The sequence below is a fragment of the Brachyistius frenatus genome, unplaced genomic scaffold (assembly GCF_029030835.1).
Source record: "Brachyistius frenatus isolate BFR_SWC_R1_liver_20210118 unplaced genomic scaffold, ASM2903083v1 Contig_5, whole genome shotgun sequence".
Taxonomy (NCBI): domain Eukaryota; kingdom Metazoa; phylum Chordata; class Actinopteri; family Embiotocidae; genus Brachyistius; species Brachyistius frenatus.
This window is the reverse complement of record NW_027210604.1, coordinates 2,530,921-2,555,754: the sequence shown is the minus strand read 5'-3', so window position 1 is coordinate 2,555,754 and position 24,834 is coordinate 2,530,921. Positions and strand designations below refer to the sequence as shown.

Below are 24,834 nucleotides of genomic sequence, written 5' to 3'. Positions count from 1 at the left end.
TCAAAAGTAGTATTTGCACCATCATCAGTGGTGTGAGCAGTAGTAATATTTGCAGTAGGATTTGCAGTATTAGCAATGTCAGCAGTCGTATTTCAAGTAGCAATATTCACGGTAGTATTTGGAGTGTTAGTAGCAGTATTTGCAGAAATATTGAAGCAGTAGTAATATTTACAGTAACAGTATTAGTTGTAGTATTAGAAGTAGTAATATTACCCGTCTCAGTAGTAATATCTGAGGTAGTTGTATTCACAGCAGTATTTGGAGTGTTAGTTGTGGTGTTTGCAGTTTCAGTAGTTGTAATTGCAGCAGTAATATTTGCGGTATCAATAGTAATATTTGCAGTATCAGTCGTAGTATTAGCTGTACGACTATTTGCAGTATCAGTAGTTGTACTGCAGTTTTTGATACTCTTTCAGAGCCGGCAGTGTTTCTTTACTTTCAGCTCAGACGGGGATTCAGTTACCATGACGACGCTGGTAACTGTGTGTGTGTGTGTGTGTGTGTGTGTGTGTGTGTGTGTGTGTGTGTGTGTGTGTGTGTGTCTGAGTCCTGGCCTCTGATTGGCTGACGGGGGAGTGGGCGGGCAGGGTGAGCGCCTCAAAGCGTCACTCTCTCACTCTCCCTCTCGCTGAGCCACAGATCAGGACGGAGAGACGGAGAGACGGAGCTCTTCCTCACTGCTCTCTCCATCATCCCTCCATCTTCCTCCTCCTCCTCCTCCTCCTCCTCCTCTCCTCCGTCCAGAGACAAACTCTCTCTCCGTCTCAGCTGCTGCTTCTTCTTCTTCCTCTTTCTGAGTTCTCTCCTCCATCCCTCCGACAGACAGAAAAACAGACGGCTCTAACTCTTGGCCTTCATCATCATCATCATCATCATCACCATCCTCAGAGGAAGACGACAGGGAGCCCCCTGACCCTCGCCCCGCCGGGTCACCATGGCAACGGTCATCTGCACTCGTTTCACTGAAGAGTATCAGCTGTACGAGGAGCTGGGCAAGTGAGTATCATCATCATCATCATCTTCATCTTCATTTTCATCTACATCTTCATCTTCATCACTATAAAGTACTGTACTGTTTATTTAGTTAGTTTAGTTTTTATATATGAGTCCAATATTCAGTACTATAATTATTGATTATTTACAGTTGTACTTATGACATGTATTAGTTTTTAATTATTAGGTTTGTATGAATTAATATAACAATTCGCAAATTAATATTTTCTTTATCGTTTTTGCTGTATGCTAAATACCTAATCATTTTTGAAAATAATTTTCTATTATTTGTCCAATTATTTATGATATTTATCATTAATATAATTTTATACTGATATCATACAGGTGGATTGACAAGGTTTGCAGTTTTATCATCATAATCAATTATGTCACTCCAACATATCACAATTTATAATCCAGTCATATTTTCTACATTACATTATTATTATATTAGTTATAAAGCAATACATTAACAGGTTTTACGCTTTTATAGTTATTTTAAATTTCTAACATTCGATGAGCGTTTTGGTAAAACTTTATGGATTTATTTATTTCAGTATAAATTGCAGTTCATATTTTATAGTGTTGCAGCTACATATGTGCTGTCATTGTTAATCATAGTAAAACAATGACTGAATGGTAATTAGTAGGAGGCCCGGAAAATGTTTATTAATATCTGTGACTTTGATCAAGTTTAATGATTTATAGATTATTGATTGTCTCGCTGATCAGTCGCTGATCAAACAGACGGCTGAATAAATGCATCGATGGATGGAGGGATGAGTGTAACACCTTTCTGACCCCGTCCCACTCACCGCCCACACACACACGCACACACACGCACACACACACACACACACACACACACACACACACACACACACACACACACACACACACACACACACACACACACACACACACACACACACATAATGCCAAGTCTCTTACATAATGTGATGGTGGGTGGCAGAATGCAGCTTTCATAAGAAACACAGAAAGCTTTTCTGCAGAAACTACAGTTTCACTTCCACCCATGAAAAGAATCATCGTTTATATTTCACCGTCAATATCACAGTTATTGATCCTCTCATTGATAAAAAAAAAAATGAGGCAGACTGAAAAAAACACATCTGTCGAACCCTGAGCAGCAGATATCCTAACTCACTCCCATTCCTGGAACTATGTTTGTTTGTTTTTTTAAAGTGAGAGTAGGAGTAGCATAAAAGCAGTCGCAGTAGTATTTAATGTGTATTAGCAGTAAAATCTAGTAGTGTTTAAGTTACTGAAGGAGGAAGAGCAGCTGCAACTGTACCGATATCTGCAGAAACACGTTGAAAACATGGTCCAGCTGATCGGTTCCTCCTGCTGTGTTTTCCAGGGGAGCGTTTTCCATCGTGCGGCGCTGCGTGAAGGTCCTGTCGGGTCAGGAGTACGCTGCCAAGATCATCAACACCAAGAAGCTTTCTGCCAGAGGTGAGGACCTGAAGGAGGACCGCGACGCCGAAGCACGAGTCTTGACACCTCGCTCGCGTTATCGGATGCGTTGGACGCGTTTCATTTAAAAGGCTGAAACCCGCTCGGCTGATATCTGCACCGCAAACACAAGAATGCACACAACGACCGCCGCAGTTTAATAACGCGCGAGGCCCCCCCGGCGTCCTTTATTAAAGCTGCCGCTGCGCTCCCTGAATGACGTCGGCCTCGTTTTAAAAGCTCGACGCTTCACAGTTCAAACAGTAGTTTCTTCCTTCTCCTCATCTGCAGAAGCACCGACTCGCTCAATCACTTGAAGACCGGAAAAGTCCAACCGACAAAATCTTTTCAAGCTTTTTAGTCTTTTATAGTAACCAATCTGATTACAGCTACATTAAAATCTATTATTGCACGTTTATCTGCTGATTCTACGGATTAAACGGGAGTTAAAGTGTGAAAGGACTCATTAGAAACCGCGCGTTTGTTTAGTTTGTGCTCATTTCGTGTCTCCGGTCGCGTTTTTTCCATCCAGTTCGTCTCTAAAAGTTTTGATGCGGAAACGTTTTCAAAGCAGGAGTCGATAAGATGATAACGTACGAAAAATCCCCGCGGCGCGATGACGAAGCTTCGTCGTACGTTCTTTATTTTTTCACCGTTTAAACTTCAACGGGAGCTCTTTGAATGACGTCAACTCTTCATCCGCAGCGGTTTAATGAGAATCAGCGCCACCTGCTGTTGATCTGGGCAACTTGGTATTCATATAAGAGCACGGGAAGGGCGTTAAATACGTTGTCTTTTGCTTAATTTCATCGAAATTTGTACTTCATTGGGTGGAAACGAGTCCCCCCCCCTTCTCCCTCCCCCTCCCCGTCTTCCTCCCCCCCCCTCCCCGTCTTCCTCCCCCTCCCTCCCACACATTCGAACACGAAGATAAAACTGAGAGAAACAGTGAAGCTGTGGATCTCTCACTCCGTTTCTGTTGATTTTTTTTTTTTTTTTTTCCATATCACTATTCTGGTTTTGAGATTTCCTTCGGTTGCTTAGCAACACCCTGTAAAGTTGACAAAGAAGTATGTGTGTGTGTGTGTGTGTGTGTGTGTGTGTGTGTGTGTCATCTCCATCTCATTCACTTTAGTTGGACCGCAGGACGAACTGCTGCTGTAACGTCTCTGCAGCCTCGTCCACAAAGTTACATAACGAACGTGATGAAAAAGCAGCTGAACTCACGTTTATTGCAACTATTTCACAAATCTGTCGTCACACACCGGATCCAATATATCTAATGTAACATGTCAAACGATCGTGAGAAAACCTCCATCAGTTTCCCGTAATCCTTTAAAAATATATATATATATAACACAAAACAGTCTGAACATCTTCACACCGAAGTAGCAGGAAAAGCAAATATTTGGCATCTTTGCTCGAAGAAAGACTCGTTATATAAAAAATTTAAATGTGATAATTGATTTCCATTTAACCAACTGCTTCACATTTAGATATTATTACATATAATAACCTGAAAGTGTGTCGGTTACAGAGGACTTGCAGATCAATCAATGACTTTATTAATTTAGGTTAATGCAGTTCAGAGTGTTTTATGCAGGTGAATTTCATAAGACTTCGAACAGTAAAACAAAATCAAAGAATATTTTAAAAGACTTCTTAAAAAGAGTCGAACAAATATAAATACAATAAAACTTGATCAAATAGATAACATATAAGTCAAACTCTATATTTCAAAGAATAAAAGATAAAAACATAAAGAAATTAGATCAAATAAAACCAGAGAAACCATTTTGAAAAAGAACAAAAAGGAAATTCGGTAAAATTTGATGAAATAGATTAAAACATTATTAACAAAAATACATCTAAAATAAATACTAAATAAAACAATAAAAATTAGTCGAATGAAAATACTAGATAATGTAGGTTAAAAATAATCTTGAAAATAAAGAATAATAATATTTACAGACTTATACAAGATAAAATTCATTTTAACAAAGAGAGCAAATAAAATAACATCAAAATAAATGAATTAATAGATCAAATCAGATCAGGAGAGAACAGCCAACTGCTTCACGCCCTCATGAAGTCCAGAAGCCAAACCGCCTCCTCCACATTTTCAACCACAACAAGCCACCAATTACACAAGTGATCAGCTGCATGATTTCATTTCCTGCTGCAGCCTCCATCTGAACTTTCAATTGAAGACCCTGCAGTTTGTCAAACTCATCATTCATCTCTGAGATCGAACCGTCTGATCAGCGTCGACACCCGACGAGCTGATTTCACACCTGAGACCAGATTCTGCGACGTCAGCTGATCTGGAGTTCGTTAACTCAGTCGCTTTTTAATTTATGCAAAAAAAAAACACAGACTGTATATAAACTCTTCTTCTGGTAACGACATTTACAACCAGAGTGTGTGCAGAAGCCAACACTGCAGTTCCTCAAATGGCCACTTGAGGCTGGCTCTAAAAGTGAGTCAATCCCTTCTGGACCCCCCCGATGATGTTAACATGTCTTTACAGCAGAAATAAACATGTTGGAAACGGTTCGAGTCTCTTTAGAAAACGTCCCCGTTCGCAAGGGCTGTACGTTTAAATTGTTTTAAGGGGATATCTCAGTTTAGTACGCGTGCACTGCCGTCAGCGCTGCATGTACACGCAGGATTTATCAACAGCTGCTGAACGTGGAAACGGCGTCGGACTGACCTCAGATCAGATCCGTTGCAGCACTCAGAAAGCAAGTAAACGTCTCCAATTTGGTCTTTTTTTGGGGGTTCAAGTTAAAAATTTTGGTTTTATCTGTCGGTATGATTTAAAAACCAATATATATATATATATAATATATATATACAACAAAACTGACTGGAGCTGGAGGAAATACAGGAAGATGAAATACTATATATATATATATATATATATATATATATATATATATATATATATATATATATAGATATATAGCTCCAGTCAGTTTTGTTGTTTTTTTATCATCAGACTTTATGAGTCAAACACCACCTGATCTGAACACAATGAGATGTTCTTTGAAGCAGCAGTCTGCCTCCGTCTCTTTCTCTGTGTGTGTGTGTGTGTGTGTGTGTGTGTGTGTGTGTGTGTGTGTGTGTGTGTGTGTGTGTGTGTGTGTGTGTGTGTGTGTGTGTGTTTGTTTGAAGTCATTTATTTGTTTGAAAAAGAAAAATCGAGAGCTTGCCGATGCCTCTGACAGGAAGCAGAACATCTCCCTTTGATTCGGGGATTCCTGGATGTGACTCTGATTTCGGAGCGTTTGATGTGTGGAAGCCGTTTTTCATCGGCCCGTCTCTGTTTGGTGCTTCAGAGCCGCTGCTCAGTTGGAAACCTTCCTCAGCAGATTCTCCGTTGGCTGCCGGACACTCGTCAACCTCGCCGGCTCTCTTCGGTTCGCTGAGCTGAAAGTGAGCGACGGCTGGTCCGAGATCAGTCGCTGCTGGAGGGATGACCAGAGAGGCTGAAGTAAAGGGAGCTCATTATTCCTGATAAATGAAGAGCAACAGAAGCGCAATCACACAGGACCGTGTTTAATACCCTTAATTATTCATGTTTAAGGTCAAAGGATGCTTGAATCTAACGAAACGCGGCACATACATCCGGCGTGTTGAGACGATACATCTGATGTGTGTTTTGCTAATGGGCGTGGCCAAATGGCACCTAGTTTCACCTACATGCACCAAATTCGTTGGACGTGTATCACACCGAGATGTATAAAAAAGTATTTTGGCACCATGACCTCAACTTAAGTTGAAGTCCGCCATTTTGAATTTAGTCACCATTTTTGCCGATTCGCAGGTGTGGTATTTTAACGAACTCCTGCTACAGACTTTGACGTACCGACCTGATATTTTCTCTGTCCTATCTTAACACCTGGGAGATGAAAATTTACTAAAAGAATTAGTTTTCGTCGAACGGTGTGCCTGTGGCATGGCTGCCATTTTGAGCGTATCGCCATGAAACTACAAGTTGCTGTAATTTAGTCCTACATTGTTCGATCTTCCTCAAACTTTACATCTTTGATAAAAGTCCAGCCCTGAAGACACCTCTATGGTAATATTCAGTCATAGTCACAGCGCCCTCTGCTGGCAACAGGACATGACATATTTCATACGATTCAGTGCAGTGGACTTAAGCCTATTTTTTTTTTTGTTAGCTTTCATTTGTTCACATTTTGGAAAACTTACTAGCAGAATTATCTGTCTATAATCTATAACAGACGTACAGACAGCTGCCACTGGAAGTGGAATCACAATGAATCAAAATATACACGTTTAATACCTGTGATATGAGATTTGACTGAGTTATGACTCTGGCAGTAAAAAATAACTTCTTGTTGTTAGATCACCTGCAGACACCCGACAGGAACACACACCAGCTTTTCACAGCTGGAAACCTAATTATAACAACTATCTTTGATCAGTTTTCCCTGCAACATTAAAGAGAAAAGGTCAACCAAAATCATGCAACACCGCCGCCAACTCCTGTAACATCCGTCTGTCACGATTTCCAAAATTTAAAAAAATCCAGACCCTGTAATTCTCCAAATATGTTCACAAAATAATTAGTTAGAAAATCATGTTTTTGGTTTATGAAAAAATGTATTTACCGCTAAGTGATCAGCTGTAGCTCAGATGGTGGATCTCCTGTCCACATGGCTGGTGAACACCTCACTTGGTGGCTCCGCCCCCACTGGGGGCTCCGCCCCCGTTGGTGTGTGAATGTTCATGTAAACGGGTGATCGAGAGGTGAAAATGGTAAAACCCTTTGTGGAAGATAAAAAGACGTTGTTCATTCCCCATTAACTGTTCCCTGTCTGTCTGCTTCTCTGTTATTATCCCTGATAATGATTAACGGTTGAGACGTCCAATCGGACGTCAGAGTTTTAGGCCCGGAGGATCAATAGTTCTGATCGGTAACATGCGCCTCTGTGTTCCTGCGTGTTTTCAGATCATCAGAAGTTGGACCGCGAAGCTCGAATCTGTCGATTACTGAAACACCCCAACATCGGTGAGTAACACTACCTATACTACATACTACGTGTACTGCAGGTACTACTGCAAATACTAGTACTGCTAAAGTTACTACAACTGCTGCTGTTAGAACTGTTATGACAGCTTCCTTTGCTGCGACTCCCTTTGCTGCTGCTAATCTAACTCAATGGGCCAGGGTCATTTTCAAAGTGTGTTTGTGTGTCTGCAGCGTTACATAATTGTGATTGGCCGCCGTGTAGAGATTGACATATCACAAATGACAAGGAGGAAGCTCATTGGACAAACAATTTGTGATTTCCCAGCATGCTTTCTTCCTTCGTGGCCCTCCAATATCAGGCATCTTCAATTCTACTTGTTCTACTTTTTCTACTACTGCTTAAACGAATACTGCCGCTAATACTACTACTACTACTATAACTACTTCTAATGCTAGTACCACTACTACTACTTCTAATACTCTCGTTCTACCATTTCCATGGTGATGATGATGTCATGACGGTGGTGGCGATGGTGGTGTTGAAGTTGGTTGTGATGATGATGATGATGATGATGTATGGACCTGTTCGTGGGTGGCGTTGCCAACGGTAACCCAAGTGTTGTAATTAATGTCTAATTATTGAGGAGACATTATCACCGTGGAGACGACAGAGGGCAGAGATTTTTTTTTTTTCCCCTCCTACACATTGATCTTTGATCAGCTGCTTTAAAACACAGCTGGAAGGGATTATTGAAACCCTTTTTTTTTTTTTTTTTTTTTTTTTACCGAAGCACAGGTACAGACTCACACAGTGCAAACACTCTGTGGCTGTGAGAGTCGGCATTCATCATTGTACTTGTGAAAGTACAGAAATATTACCTGCAGAACATTCCGTCGCTCTGAGTCATTCATCAGCCTCCGAGTCGCTCTGAGTCTCTGAACGTGGAAGAAGCACGTTTTCTTCTCTGAATAAAACTGCAACGTTTTAAAACCGAGGAAGCAACTGAAGCCTTCGAGAAAAGTCGCTGGATGATGTCATGTCTTCATTTGCACGAGACTGATGTCATTGAGTAACTACTGTGTTTGACGCAGTTTACAAAACGGTATGAGATAAGGCTTCGTCAATCCCAGATGGGAAACTCAATGGTGCAATAGAATAAAATCATAAAAACCCAATTAGGCATTTTTACACATGAACCATGTTAAAAGTGGAGTTTTTTTGGGGAGCTGTTGAGGTATTGCGGTCCTCTCTGTATGGATTTAGAGACAGAAAAAGGCGTATACTGACTAACTCGATGCCTCATTTTAAGCTCGGATAAATGTGGGATTTATCATCAACAGATGGTTTGATGACGAGGAACTCATCGGTATATGTCAAATGTTTCGAGAGGCGGTTCTGGAGAAACGTTTAACAGCAAACTAATCTCTGCGAAGAGATAAACTAGAGACTGCCCCCCGCACCCCCACCCACCACCCACCCACATGAGCCGACACTATCTGTGAATCATTTCAAGTTTGTGTATCAGCAGAAATATTTGAAAAAAAAAAAAAAAATCACCAAAAACAAACTGAGTCTTCAGTAATGTGGAAACAAATAAAACCAGAATCAGTCTGATGTTCAAATATGACCTCACGTCGACCAAACCGGCCAATCAGCAGGCTGCAGCTGAACTGAGCATCCAATCAGAGCGCTGTGTGGGCAGGTGATGCTCTACAGATATGAAGAGTGTTACATAACTCTGTGTGTGTGTGTGTGTGTGTGTGTGTGTGTGTGTGTGTGTGTGTGTGTGTGTGTGTGTGTGTGTGTGTGTGTGTGTGTATGTATGTATGTGTGTGTTGCTAGGCAACAGTGTCCATAGGTGAAGGCATCAAAACCATCTATCCTCCTACACACACACACACACACGCATGCACACACACACACACACACACACACACACACACACACACACACACACACACACACACACACACACACACACACACACACACACACACACACACACACACACACACACACACGCACACACCTGTGTGAAAACCCTCAGAAAGAAATAATCAGGTTTTTCTCTCGAAAGACTCCTACACACTACAGCAGCGGGTTTTAATGTCTGTGTGTGTGTGTGTGTGTGTGTGTGTGTGTGTGTGTGTGTGTGTGTGTGTGTGTGTGTGTGTGTGCGTGTGCGTGTGTGTGGGCAGCAGCTTCTCTTTCCTCTGCTATAATACGTCCTATTATACAATATTTGCAGAGTGCAGCAACAGACGCCTTCAGTCAAACTCATCAAACATCAAAGACTTCACATCTGTTACTGCAGTAAAAGTACTTTTACCACACCGTGAAAATACTCTGAAGCGCCACAGTACTCGCAGTACTCGCAGTACTACACTTTTTACTCCCGAATGTTGCAGACCTGACAGCTGCAGGACTCTTGATGGTTTTTCTTTCCTGTAGTGGATCACAGTGGACGACTAACTGATGCTGCCTGTCGGACGCCTCCCTTTTATTTATTTTATTTTTACCTTCTTTTGTGTCGTTTGAAGACGTCCACGCGTAGTTAACAACCGACTCGTTTTTCCAGTATTGATAATCATTGTTCCCTGAAGTTGACATTAAAACACAACAAAAAAGGGGTTTACAAAGATATTCATAATCGAGATTCCTGAACCAGGAAAAAAAAAGACTCAAGACCATCTGTCCATGTTCTGGCGCTTATTCTAGGCTGGGTGGTGGGGTGGGGTGTGTGGGGTAGGTGGAGGGGAGGGAGAGGGGGGGGGGATTACAGCAGACTGAAGTTAGCCCAGCCGTCCTTCTTCCAGCAACATTTTTCCAGCTCCTCCTTGGATGTCCCGAAGCGTCCCGAGGGCCAGATGATGAGATATATATTATGGGGTCGATCCCCCGAACCTTGGATGTGCATGAAGAACCGGAAGTCACCCAGGAGAGGAAGCTTCCCAATCAGATGCCCCAACCAGCTGGCCCGGCTCCGTGGGGGTGGTAGTTCTACTCCGAGCTGCCTCCGGATGTCGTCCCGCCTCTGAGGCTGAGCCCGGCCACCCGGTGGAAGAAACGTATTTCAGTGGAACACAGATCAACTCCCTCTTCATTAAAACCAGTACATCACCTGCAATCTTGCAACCTATCAATGACTCAAACTTTCTGTCGGTTGATTGATCAAACTGACTGAATACTGCTGACCGATGGCGGCCCAATAACAATATTTAGCTCCGTCCTCTTGATGACATCACACAGGTTGCAAAGGACGGCGAGCCTGCGATTGGTCCGTCACGTGTCTCGGCCGAGAGTGACAGTTAGAGTTTGATCGTCCCGCTCAGCGTTGATCTCAAAAGCTTCAATCGGTCACTTCACATTTAAAAAATGTTCATAACAACTTTTTATAACACATGACAGCAACTCTGTCTTTCTTTCAGTTCGGCTACATGACAGTATTTCAGAGGAGGCGCATCATTACCTCATCTTTGACCTGTGAGTTCTATTCTATTCTATTCTATTCTATTCTATTCTATTCTATTCTAAGGTGTGATCATAAAGTTTTTAAACTGTTCCTGTTCCACAAACGGAGAGCAGCAAAATAATGCAAATCGAGCAGGGTGGAAGCAAAAACTTCCACGAGTGAGAAAGTCACGTTTTGCAGCTTTGATCAACATCAGAGTTTTGCGCATTTTTTTTGTACGTACATATTTGAGACCGAAAACTTGCGCACATCAAATTGCGTGTCAAACTTGTGAAATTTGCAACAGAGGCCTTTTGAAATTCTTCAGAAAATCCGCCCGGCTGTTTCGCTCCGTTTGTGCGCAACAGGAAGAAAAAATAAATAAATCTGTGGACCTTTGTGTCTTATGCGACATCACTGAGTCATGAGAAGCTGCCCACATCGTTATTGTTTCATTTACGTGACTTCACGTTATGTTGTGTCGTGTTACGCCAGAACTCGTTGATATTTTATGTCACGTGTTGAAATATTATATTATAATATAACAAATGATCATTTATGTTTGTGATTTGACATTTCCTGTTTCGTTGCATCACCTACAAAGTCACATTTAACCACGACCATTAAAACGAACTGTGTTGCGTTCAAAGACGTTTGGATTCTGCAGTGCTGCTGGCTCACGTGCGTTTTGTGTCTCTCTCAGTGTGACAGGCGGAGAGTTATTTGAAGATATTGTAGCCAGAGAATATTACAGTGAAGCTGATGCCAGGTAGGAAATTACAGCCAAATTTTATATTTTTCTGTGTTTATAAAGTGCTGAAACTGCAGCTTTTCCTTCCTCCTCCTCCTCCTCTTCCTCCTCTTCCTCCTCCTCCTGCTTCGTCTCTGATATTAGTCAGACACTGATGCTGCAACAGTTTGGTGTTCGGTCCAATAAATTGTGGCTCCTGGTCTGAACACGAGCTCAGACACATGTAACACGGACTGATGGGGAGGTTTGTGCATGACCTCTGACCCCTCTCTCAACAGCCACTGTATCCAGCAGATTTTGGAGGCGGTGCTACACTGTCATCAGATGGGCGTCGTCCACCGGGACCTGAAGGTACCGTCGGTCGTCTCCGTCGGAGTTCACTGTGTGTCTGTGAAGACGTAAATCTTTAAATTGTGAAGTTGGGAGGAAGATAGTCATTTCAAAATTGATGATGACTTCTGGGAAATAATTTTCTTAGCAGTCAAAAGTTGTTTTTTTTTGTTTAATAGTAAATTCAGACTATTAAAATATAACATTTCAATGTGAAACGACGCTATCGAAACTATATTCTGTCATACAAACACAGCTTTCAGAATTATTATCAATATATAAACTACAAATATGTGAAATTAGAAGTTTGCGACTGTGAGACGAAGGTCATTTTATAAATATTTAAACACGCATTGTCTTGTAAAAACTGTAATAGTTGTATTAATTAGTGTGAAGTTTTGTGGGAAGTGATGGGAACCCGAATATACATTAAGTGTCAATATTTTTTATAAATGATTTCAGTAGGTGTGTGTTTTGTAGTTTGTTGTTGTTGTTTTTAATGGTCTTCAGTTTGGACTGCAGGTATTTGGACAAATACACGAGACAGTCCCGCAATCCTGTTAGCATTGTTAGCGATGCACATGTAAACCAATAGGCCGAGTTAGCGAGTTAGCACGTGTCCTGTGTCTGCAGCCAGAGAACCTGCTCTTGGCCTCCAAGTCTAAAGGAGCGGCGGTGAAACTGGCGGACTTCGGCCTCGCCATCGAGGTGGAGGGAGACCAGCAGGCCTGGTTCGGTGAGATAGATGCTAAAAAAAAAAAAACAATAATAATAATAATAATAATATACTGTGTTTCTCGACTTTATTTCATGCTTTTTTTTGCTTTTTTTTTTTTATCAATTTCATTTTCCTTATTGTTATTTATTTTTCTTTTGTTTTGCCACTTCCATCACACAAAAGAGCAACTTAACACCTTAGCAACCACCTCGATCACTGCAGTAACCGCATAGCAACCCGTTACCACGGCAACAGACATTCGCTCTCATATTTCTCTTAACTTATTTATTTGGTAAGTTTGTTTGTTTTGCAATGTCACAAATGATGTGTAAAACGCTCTCTCTCGCTCTGTGTGTGTGTGTGTGTGTGTGTGTGTGTGTGTGTGTGTGTGTGTGTGTGTGTGTGTGTGTGTGTGTGTGTGTGTGTGTGTGTGTTTGTTTGTTTGTTTGTTTGTTTGTTTACAGGCTTTGCGGGGACCCCTGGTTATCTGTCTCCAGAGGTCCTGAGGAAGGACCCATATGGGAAAGCAGTCGACCTCTGGGCCTGCGGTCAGTTTCCACCACTGCACTCCTTGTTTCCTCATCTCGCTCTTGTGTTTCATCTTTTATATTTTTATCTCTCTCTTGTGATGCATATTTTCTCTCTCGGGTGTTTTTTTTTATTTTATTTTTTTTTACATCTCTCGGCTGTTTGCTTTTCTCTCTCAGGTTTCTTTTCCTTTTTAGGTGTTTTATATCTGTCTCTCTCCCTCAGGTGTGATTCTCTACATCTTATTGGTCGGCTATCCTCCGTTCTGGGATGAAGATCAACATCGTCTCTACCAGCAGATCAAAGCTGGAGCTTATGACGTAGGTCACATGACTCAACACGGCTCAACATGACATCACATGACCCGAACCCTGTAGCTTCTTCTGTTCCCTCTTCGCATCCTTTCCTTGTCTCCTTTCTTCGTGACCTTTTTGTTCTCCTTGCTTCCTTCGTTTGTCTCCTTCTGTCCTTCTCTCCTCACATCTCTCTTTCCTTTTCCTCTCACCTCCTTTTCTAGTCTTCATACTCTTTCCTCGCTTCCTCTTTGTGTCCTTATTTGACTCTTATCTCCTTTCCTTGCTACCTTCTTTTTCCCCTTTGCTTAATTTCCTCGTCTCTTCGTCGTTCCTCCTCGCTTCATCTCTTTTCTTGTCTCTTTAACCTCCAGTTATCTCCTGGTCTCCTCTCCTGGCATGTGTGACGGACTGACAAAAAGTCCACATGTTGTCAATAAAAGGAAAATTACTTTACAGTCATAGTGACTTTCTGTATTTGTGGTCATTTAAACATCTCTTTGTCTCCTCTCCTTGTGTCCTCGCCTCCTAGTTTCCTTCTCCAGAGTGGGACACAGTGACTCCTGAAGCCAAAGACCTCATTAATAAGATGTTGACCATCAATCCGGCCAAACGGATCACAGCTTCTGAGGCGCTCAAACACCCCTGGATCTCTGTGAGACTCCTGACCTTCACCTCCCTCGCTGTTATATGCTGTATATGATGATGATGATGATGATGATGATGATGATGACGGTGTTTCCTCTTCCTCCCAGCATCGCTCCACGGTGGCGTCCTGTATGCACAGACAGGAGACGGTCGAGTGTCTGAAGAAGTTCAACGCCAGGAGGAAACTCAAGGTGGGAAGTTTTTCAAAGTAAAGTGAGCGTGTGTTCGAAAAATAATCGTTTTTATTAATCAGTGAACTTCATGAAGAAAACCACCCGAATCAGATCAATGCTCGGTGTGAGCAGCCTCAGTGCACCTTCACTTTTCCTGGTTGTGTCTCTTTGAAGTTTTTTTGTTGTTGTTGTGTGTGTTTTTTCTGTGTCACTTAGACGTCAGTCTGCCACCAACACATTTTTTTCATTATCAATATGTCTGACAAGAAGTTTCATTTGTGATTCATTCATTTGTTCTCATCAGAAACAATCAAAAAAATTGCATCGTTGTCCCCGGAAACCCAATTAAATACATTCAGATGTCTATTGTTGTCTGAAAAACAAGAAACGAGTAAATATTCATATTTGAGTTGGTGCTCGACTTTTACTTAAAAAAAATGACACAAAAAAAACACATTACTGCCAGCTGATCCTTTTTCAGTTGACTAATGAATCATACCAGCGCCAGCCTCCAGCATATTCACAGCATGAGTTCATATTTAACAGCAGTTTAACCGTTTCCGGTCTTTACTGCTCAAAACATATTATTAAATGTGGTTCACGTGAATGTTGCCTGTTTTTTTTTAATTTTTTTAATGTGGTTTCTTACTTTAAATACATGAAATGTAAAAGGCATAAATGTGTCTGCTGTAGGATATACTTCACATTTTCTTCCTCCCTTTCTTCCCCACCCACCGCCCCATCCTTCGTCTCTTCAGGGAGCCATTCTCACCACCATGTTGGCCACCAGAAATTTCTCCGGTAAGACCCGCAGCTCCTCCCCCCTCCCCCCTCTCCCCGAGGTCAGAGGTCATGTGTTTTGTTTTTTTCAGATTCACACCTCTCTCCAGGTGAACTGTTTTCCTGTTGGTTGTCGGGGAGCCACATGACCTTTGACCCGCAGGTTTGTGTTTCGGTAGCAGAAGGTTAAACAGAGAAACCCACGAGTCAGCTGCCAGCTTAGACACAATTAACAGGTTAGCTGTGTGTGTGTGTGTGTGTGTGTGAGTGTGAGTGTGCGTGTGCGTGCAGCTGTTGTAAAGTTTCAAACACACTGAGGATCCACAGGTCTAAAGATAGCGGCGAAGCCACCGACACACTCAGGCTGGGTTCATACTGAGACTCTGGACCGACACACCGGAACCAGAATCCAATCCGGTACTAGAGAGACCAGGATTAAAAGGTGGCGGTCGCTCGCTTCATCAGAATAAATGCTGTTAGTGTGTAGAGCATAAGCCAAAGAGGTTCTACTGCACATGCTCCGAAGTGTTTTCCCAGTTAGCCCCGCCCACATCCTCCTGTTCGGCCAGTAAATAAAAAAAAATTAAAAAAAAACTGTTGTGTGTTTGCGAGGTTGAAACTCATCAATGCAAAAAAATATTTCTCGAAAAAAAAAAAACTTTGTTTCAACTTAGATAAATCTTCCAATTTCACAAATTTGTAGTTTATAAATTGGTAATAATTTTGAGAGCTGAATTTGTCTTTGTATGACGGAAAGATCTCCGAAGATCATTGTTAAAGTGAGCGTAGTGCAGTTGATACTCTGAAATGTGCTGGAATAAAAGCATAAATTATCAGGAATACCAAAAACAGCAGTAAAGTATTATGAAATGATGTTAGGACTTTTTCGTGTCGGTCTGCCCTGGACAGAGTCTTCGGGCCGTTTTGTTTCCCGGTCTCGGTTCAGACGGAGGACAGGAGCAGAGATGACAAAGTGTTGTCAGATGCATCTGTTGGTTGTGAACGGTCAGGAATGTGTGCAGCGTTTCTGCTTTCCAACTATCTCAAGTTGATCCTAAATTTGGCCTCAGCTCTCTGTGAGTGACCCACAAGTCACGCCGGGAACTCCCTCCGTCCGTCCGTCCGTCCGTCCGTCGCCTGCAGCAGCGAGAAGGAGAATCAAAGCAGGAGGCTGCACCCCAGATTTAACACTGTGTATATATAAATTAATATATTAATTTTTATTTCTTTGACATGCTGTTTGTGGAGTATTTTTTTTTTTTCATTTAAACACGTGACTCTCTCTTTCACTGGACTTTTCTTCTTCACATTTTTGGTTTTCTGTCTCAGGACATTTTACTGCTGATGTTCACATTTCTACCTATTTTTGAAGCACTTCCTGTTCGTTGACTCCGTGAACAGCAGCAGACAGACGGTTTGCTGAAGGGCACGCAGGCGGCGGTTGTCAGTATGATTCCTTCTCTCCTCTTCTCTGCGCTCGTTCCTTTCTTTCTGACTCTGCTGCTTCTTTCTCTCCTTATTCTCCTCCCTCGTTCAGGAGGAAAAAGCGGAAGCAACAAGAAGGCCGATGGAGTCAAGGTAATGATGTCATCGGGAGTCGTACGACTGGCTGATATCTTTTAGTCTTGTTAAATGTATATTTGTATTTGAAATGCTAAATACAAAAAAAAAAAAAGAAATCCATGACTTTACTTTAACTTTACTTGTTTATCCTGTAATATCGGTAAACAAACATGTAATAATTGGTTTGCGACAAACCACACAGCCGCTGTAAAGAGATAAAAGGAGCTTTTTTTTTTAATGTTCTCACTTCGGCTTACTTAGAAAAGACATATTTAACATTTTAGTGTGCTGTTATTCGCTGTGTTTCAGCCTCCGTGATGTGTGTCAGTTACAGCTGTTAACCAACACATTCATAAACACTGAGATCTGATTACAGCTGCACAAAGATAATACTTTATTGAATCCTTGTCGGGGAGGGGGGGGGCATTACAGCAGATCGGCAGGAGAGATAAATAAATAAATAAAATAAATACATGAATCAAATCCATCATATATGTTAGAAACCTGTAATTCAATGTTCATACAGGCTACTAATAATAAAGTCTACATTGTACAAATGAACAAGAGAAGCAACGTTGTTGTGATGATCATGTCGTTGTTGTTGCTGTTGTTGTTGTTGTTGTTGTTTCAGGAATCGTCTGAAAGCACAAACACCACCATAGAGGATGAAGATACCAGAGGTGAAAACAGTCACATCCTCAGTAATCTTAAGAGCTGAGACGCTAAGATACGATGTTGACACCGCAATCACCTACTTCCTGTCGTCCTGCCTGTCTGCCTGCCTGTCTGTCTGTCTGTCTGTCCGTCTGTCAGTGAGGAAACAGGACATCATTAAAGTCACTGAGCAGCTTATCGAGGCGATCAGCAACGGAGATTTCGAGAGCTACACGTATGTTACCCTCTTTGTCCCCAATCATCTCCCTAATGAGACTCTTATTGTGAAAGTCCCCCCTTTAGACTGTAATCAGAAAAAGCTCTGTGATAGTAATCTGGCTCTTATTCTGAAAGTCTGCGAAGTAAAGTCTGTTTGAAGGTGGGTTTTTTTTTTTGGTTTTTTTTTTGTGTCCCCCTCAGTAAAATGTGCGACCCGGCCGTGACGGCGTTCGAGCCCGAGGCGTTGGGGAATCTGGTCGAAGGCCTGGACTTTCACCGCTTTTATTTTGAAAACTGTGAGCCAAATCGGACTTCCTGCTGCCTCGTGGTGTTTTAAAAGTTCTTAAAGAGAGGAGCTGACACCTGCTAACTGTCTGTCTCTGTCCCCAGTATGGTCCAAGAACAGTAAACCGGTCCACACCACCATCCTGAACCCGCACATCCACCTGGTCGGGGACGAGGCCGCCTGCATCGCTTACATCAGAGTGACGCAGTACATCGACGCCAACGGGACGCCTCGCACCGCCCAATCAGAGGAGACCAGGGTGTGGCACCGCCGCGACGGGAAGTGGCAGATCGTGCACTTCCACCGCTCAGGCTCCGCCTCCACGCTCAGCAAGTAAGAGCAGGTGAACAGTCAACTGTTACGGTGGGTTCAGGGGGACTGGGAAAAAAACCTGCATTACAACAAGCTTCATAAAACTTTCAACTTTACACAGGATCAATTAGTTATTGTCGGTATAATACTTTCATTAATTAAAACACAACAGCATCACTTATAAACTTCTAATTTAACCGATATGAAACTCGTAAGGTGTTAATTTTTCTGACATTTCTATGACGCAAACTTTAGATTTGGTTGATTGAGCGATTTGTTTTACGCGGAATCACACTGTAAAGCCGGCCTCCACACACCAGGGGGCGCTGCTGCAGACGGGGTCGAGAAGAAGGAGGCGTGGCAACATGTCCGATTTCTAAACTAATAAAGAACTTGTTAGATAAAGAAACTTTAACCTTAAATTTTTTTTTTCTTTTCTTTTTCTCCAGCTAACTCCCAGTGTGGGCGGGTCTTTGACGGGCCGCCATCGCCTTGACAACAGATTGATTCTGACGGATTGGTCTGACACCGACCATTTCGGATTTTGTTTGAGAGGTTTGAGAAAAGCAAAATGTATGAGGAGGCGACGGGGCCAGAAAGCTTCACTCCAACTTGTCCAGTAGTGAACCGAATCAATCAATCAATCAATCAATCAATCAATCAATCAATCAATCAATCAATCAATCGCTCAGCCAATCAGCTCCCTCCACTCAGCTCGTTTGGATTATCTAATCAGCTCTTCCGGTGTAGATTAGCTGCACAGCACAGATTGTAATAATGTTTGGAAACCTTGTATCTCCAATATTTCTCAACTTCCTCTGCAGGTTCAGGAAGTCGTTTAACAGCACTGAACACTATAGCGCCCCCTGTGGACTAAACATGTGACATTAGTGTTTTCAGGAAATTCTCTCTGGAATCTGGTTAGCCTAGCTTAGCACAAACACTGGCAGCAAGGGGATAGTGTTAGCCTAGCTCCATCAAAAAAAACACAAAAAAACACAAAAAAAAACACTGTCTGATTTACAGCATGTGTTTTAATTGAACGTGTGTAGAAGTAGAAACGTTTTCTTTGTCAATAGATGTGTAGTTCTTCACCTCCACCTTTAGTTACTACTTTCTTAATTAGAAAAGCTTGAACTTGTTAATTAAAGCTTGTGAATTCACTCATATTAGTTTATAAACAGTCGTCAGCCTGAGGTCATTGCATAACTGAAAAATGACATGATATCCTGTGTAAATAATGATAATAAGTAGACTATAAGATCGCTGCTTTCTAGTCTTTTAAGGGAGATACAAGATTTCCACCTCAGAGTCATATTCATCCGGAGTAGCAAACTAAATAATAAAAAAACATTATTATAATATTATATACAGAGTTTAAGAGTCGCAGTGATCACTTATAGTTTTTTAGACCGGTTATCTCAAGATCACAACCAGAACAGGAACCAGGATTTCTGTCTGAGGAACAATAATAACCACAATTTTTTTTTCAATTTCAATATATTTAAACTGAAAGTATTCAGTTAAACGCTAATATTATGTTGATTCTTAACTGTAAACTCCTCCGTGGTCTCTAAAATACATAATTTCCCAGAAAAATCTAAAACAGAAAATAGAAAATTTGAAGTAAATTAGTGTTTAAGACAAATTTCATTGTTGAGTTACTTCGTCTCAAGTATTTTTTTTAAATATATATATATAAATAAAAAGCACGAGAACCACAAAATAAAACTTCTATTTTAAGAGAATTAAGTTGTGATCTTCAGTCCATTTTGCCTAAAAACCGATCAGCAGCTGAAGCTCTTATTCTCTGTATCTCTATTATACAACCGAGTAAACAGAATATTTAACGGAAACAACAGTGAGGTGTGACGTACGACGCTCATCTCGCATCTTCCATCGGGCTCGGAGAGCTCCAAAAGCTTCCACCTGCGATCTTCCACCAAACAGCCACACCTGCATTCAGATCAGCCGCCAACGCCCCTCCCCTCGCCCCTCCCCCAGCCAGGTGCCCTAACGAGGAAGACCTTAACGAGGTACCTTAACGAGTTGTCTGTCCGCCGCCTGCACTCAACTCGGGCTTCTTTAGCAGAAGAAACTTTATTGTTCGGACCGAATTTCCAAAAATGTTTTTAGATTTCGAAGCAGCCAGGTTCCTGTGACAGGAAGGAGGAAGCAGGGAAGGAAGGAAGGAAGGAAGGAAGGAAGGAAGGAAGGAAGGAAGGAAGGAAGGAAGGAAGGAAGGAAGGAAGAAAGAAAGAAAGAAAGACACGAGAGGGGAAAGAATAAAGGAAGGAAGGAATAAGTAGCTCGGCAATGAATGAAGGAGTAAAACACGAGAATGAGCAAATTACACTCCCTGATTTTGTTTTAGTATCTACTTTAGAAATAGAAGACATATAATAACACCTTTAATCTTCATTAATTTAAATGTAAACTATCAAAATGTCTCTAACGTGTGATGATAATTACATTTATAAGCAATACGTGTATTTATTTAAACATGCGCTGCAACAAAATCAGAGAATGTATGTGAATGTGAGTTGTTTCAGGTTTGGACCCTCGCGAACATGATCGCTGGGCTGTTTTCGTGGGGATCCAAAATGGCGCCAGGATTTACAAAACTGACTCTTTATTGTTTTGAGAACTTTTGAAGTTCTGGATTGATGCTGCACAAAGCAAAACGGGAGTCGCAGTGATGCTCGGACGGCCAATCAGATTCACCGACACCGTCACTCGTCATCTGTCACCGGGCGCACAAAGGCCATCAATCACAACAAAGTACGGAGTCCCAGAAGCGGCAAACATCACTGATGACTTTTAAATGAATGTAATTTAATTCAAATCGATTTTTTTATTTTATTTTATATATATATCAAAAATATTGTCAGTGATGGTGAGAAACAAAAACTTACAAATCATTATTTATTTCTGGATCTTCATCCTTAAAAACAGGATATTAAAGGAGTTTCATTAATAGCTGGACATTTGAGTAGGATATGATCTTTAAATATAAACTTTAGTTGCCAGTGAGGCATCACATTGTCATTTTAAATAGAATTATCCACTTAATAATGTTGGAAGTTAAATATCTTCATGTTTAGAAGAAAAAAAAAAGGGGGGGAGGGATTAAAGGAAGATTAAAGCCTGTGCCGAGAAAAAAAAGAAATCACTTCAAGTTTTAAAAACGCCAGTAAATTAATTTAATCTTTTAAATTCATGATGATTTATTTTTGTGCTTTTTGACTCTTCTTGGACTCCGTACTGCAGGACAATCTGAAATCCTTTCGTATCGGTCGCTGTGTGAAACCTCATATCTCTGTTGGGGATTTGTTGTTGTTTTTGTTGTTGTTGTTTGGAGCCATTAAAATCTAAAAACTCTAATTTTTTTTTTTTTAAACATTCTGATTCAAAATAGAAATTGCACCCTGGATTGTGAAGTTAAACACTCAGAGTCGCTGTATTCATCAGTTTTATTGGTACATTTTGGATTTCAGGAGATGTGAGGTTTTGTGGTTCGGGCGGCATTTTAAAATCGTTGGATTTTTGACTGGAGTTCTGCACGGAGAGCTTGTATTTCTTCCTCATCGGTGATGGTGTTTACTTTCTGTACAGATTCTGTGATTAACTGCATGCTGGACTTGACTTCGTGTTCTGTGTTTCGGCTTCAGCCTCTGCTGTGTTTTTGCCGTTCGCGGCTGGTCGGGCTGTTTTTCCCGCTTCTCCGGCGACTCGTCGCACACTTTGTTAGCTTTTGTTAGCATTCCTGACTGGGAGCAATTGTGTCAGCTGGCCGAGAGCTAACGAAAGGCCAGCGGTGCTGCCTTTGATATTCTGCGACTTTTGGACCCGTTGTGTTTTGTCTCAGAGGCTTTAAGCAGCTTTTTACCGTCGAGAGAATGTAGAACTTTGTACAATCAGATTCTTACTATGATGATGATATTATTATTCTCAATATATCGCGTTTGTATATTGAAAAGCTTTTTAATGTTTGAATCAGACTACCAGTGCTGGCGTTGTGTGAATCACCCCGTAGAGAAAACATTGTGTATTAATAGCTTTATTATTTTTGTTAGTATGATATGCATTATAGAGTGTGACACGAGTTCCCTTAGCAACTGCTGAATGTGTTTGCCACAGCGCTGCTGCCCTTTATTTTACTTGACATCTCGGTGCCATTTGGCGTCCCGGTTTAGGAAATATTCAGAGACTAAATGGAGGCTGAATAATCGAGTGAGACGTCGACGGGTGGTTACATCTGGTTGACTTTTCATCGACCAGACAAGCTACTTTGTCATCGCTAAACCAGGAGGGCGGGGCCAACACTGGGGGCGGGGCTTGTACTGGTGCTCACCTGTTTGCCATACAGTCTCAAAGTCCCACACCCACAGACCAAACCTAACTGACACAGGAAGCGATGCAGAAAATGGCATTTGGAAAATCGCAAAAAATTACTAAACCTCGTTCAGTTGAACCTTTTGGTAATATTTCTAACCCAGATTTATAAAAAAAAAAAATTGTGTTATATTTATTATTTGCATCATCGAGTTCAAGAGCTCTGCCGCTTCTGCAGGACTCTGGAATCCTGTTTGGATTGAAGGTTCCTTTAAAAAATGATGATATATTACTCTTTACTACCATAAAATAAAGACGTTGAATCACAACATTCAACAGAAAATAAAATCTCATCTGCAGCTGACACCACAGTCAGAAGGAGATCTGATTTTAAACTGTTCTTATCAGCGCTTCGATCCGACTCGATGGATTTCTCTACTCGCTGAAAGGTTTTTCTCGTGTTTCCTTTCAGTTTCTCTGGTTTCTTTGGGGATACAAATCATCCTGAGCTTCAAAAATAGGGAATTTTCCCGAAAAATCACACTCCAAACACAAATTTTTACTGATAATCCTGTTCAGCCTCCTCGTCAATACATTTTCACCCGACTGCAGCGTGACCAGCATCGGGACTCCAAATGGCGCCTCCAGAATGAACGCCTGTTTTCTACAATAGACTAGTTTGTGTTTTCTAAAGGAACACCTCCACTTTGACCTTTTACGACACTTGAAAGTATTTATTGTTGGTGGAAATCTTTGAGCATCAGGGATGAAAAAACGGTTCCTGCAAATATCCAGAGATGTCTTTTCTTTTTCTTTTTTTTCTTTTTTTTTATAACTATTTTGGTGTTTATGCTTGAAACTGAAGAAGTCATCATGAAGTAGATTTCACATGTTATTCCTTATGGACAGGCGCTGTGATGTTTTTCCTGTGTTTTCATGCTCAACGAATGCAAAGCAGCGACTTCCAAGTCGACGACACTTTGCCGTCGTTGTTGGATCAAAAAGACGATGAGAATGTTTTGTCTCCTGATCTGGTTTTCTGACTCTTTAGCAGCAGCTACTTTGGTTTGATGCTAAAGACTCGGACAGGTCGGGAGTTTCTGTTTTCAAGCCTCACCTGCAGCACTGAGTTTTCTTATCGACGTGACGGGAAACAGGAGGACGGATTTATTTCCCCTACAGGAGCAGAATGAGGTCATCTTAGACGCCTGAAACTAAACTGATGCCATTTATTTGTCACGTTTTCTTTGTGATTGATGTCCGTACGTTGTGTTGTTTCACAACCTTCTCTCGACATTTATGTATTTCTGCTGAAATTCTCGGGCTAATTTCCCACGGAAACGTTCACATGACCTCATGTACCAATCAAAATCTACAATATCAGAGAATAGAACAAAAAACTCTGAATATTCGAAATTGTACTTCAGACTTTAAACTATTCAGTTGTACTTTTTGTACATTTTATGGTATGACTATTGTTTTAAAACCTTTCTTTACGCTGAATCCTATTTTAAAATACTGCCCTTTCGTCTAAAACAGTTTTGAAAACCTCCGTGTATTTAATACGCGTGTAATCAAGGGAAATAATCTGGCCTTCAAGTCATTAAACCCACAACCATTTCCAGAAATATCAAGTCAGACACGACCTCATCGACCAACCAAAGTCCATACAAATTTTTGGGGTATTTTAGTTTAATATAATCGAATGTATTTTCTTTTTTTAAATTTTTTTTTATTATTTTATTAAAGGTCCGGTCTGAATCTGTGTTTGAACCTGCTCACGGGCTTTTACATTGTTTGATCTTTGGATCGTCCTTCCAGAAATGGAAACAATTTTCAAAAAAAGAGATTATAAATGAGTAAAATATCCATCGATAAGTACAAATTTGTGTTTAAACTTGTGGATATTTCAATTTAAAAAAAAAAAATTGTTTTAATCTATTTCTCTGTAAAAAAAAAAAAAAAGTTAAATCCAAAGGTCAAAGGTCACAGAGACTCTGTCCTCACTGTTTCCCGCCCACAGTTTTTATCTTCTGCCGAATGAATAATCAGTGATCAATAATCTGCTCCTTCCCATCCACTCATCTTTTTCTACTATGATGGATATTGTACTGTACTATATTAACTGGACTAATGCTGCATGCTCAGTGTGTAACTGTGTGTGTGGGTGTGTGTGTGTGTGTGTGTGTGTGTGTGTGTGTGAGAGAGAGAGCGAGTGTGTGTTTTTAATCTTTTTCTTTTGTAGTTTTTGGAGTAATTTCTTCTTCTTCTGCATCGTGTTCAAAGTGTTTCTGTAAATAAACTGAGGTGTTCAAACGCTG

At 41.1% G+C, this 24,834-nt stretch overlaps 1 protein-coding gene across 2 annotated transcripts; it reads left to right on the top strand.

The window, feature by feature from the left end:
- Positions 1 to 624: 624 nt before the first annotated feature.
- camk2a (calcium/calmodulin-dependent protein kinase II alpha) lies at positions 625 to 24,834 on the top strand. Of its 2 annotated transcripts, none has more exons than XM_069716775.1 (18): positions 625 to 996; positions 2,375 to 2,469; positions 7,451 to 7,510; positions 10,901 to 10,955; positions 11,627 to 11,692; positions 11,953 to 12,025; positions 12,638 to 12,740; positions 13,187 to 13,270; positions 13,476 to 13,570; positions 14,076 to 14,198; positions 14,299 to 14,382; positions 15,123 to 15,165; positions 16,682 to 16,722; positions 17,339 to 17,387; positions 17,521 to 17,596; positions 17,782 to 17,876; positions 17,971 to 18,199; positions 18,628 to 24,834. In XM_069716775.1, the coding sequence occupies exons 1-18, from the start codon at positions 935 to 937 to the stop codon at positions 18,629 to 18,631; spliced, it is 1,437 nt and encodes a 478-aa protein (XP_069572876.1). In that variant the 5' UTR covers positions 625 to 934; the 3' UTR covers positions 18,632 to 24,834. The 2 variants fall into 2 exon arrangements, with proteins under 2 accessions (XP_069572876.1, XP_069572887.1); XM_069716786.1 differs by having other exon boundaries at positions 17,971 to 18,209.

Coding starts and splice junctions, on each gene's coding strand:
- camk2a (XM_069716775.1), top strand. CDS start 935: ATGGCAACGGTCATCTGCACTCGTTTCACTGAAGAGTATCAGCTGTAC. Junction 7,511..10,900: donor ACTGAAACACCCCAACATCG/GTGAGTAACACT, acceptor TCTTTCTTTCAG/TTCGGCTACATGACAGTATT. Junction 10,956..11,626: donor CATTACCTCATCTTTGACCT/GTGAGTTCTATT, acceptor TGTCTCTCTCAG/TGTGACAGGCGGAGAGTTAT.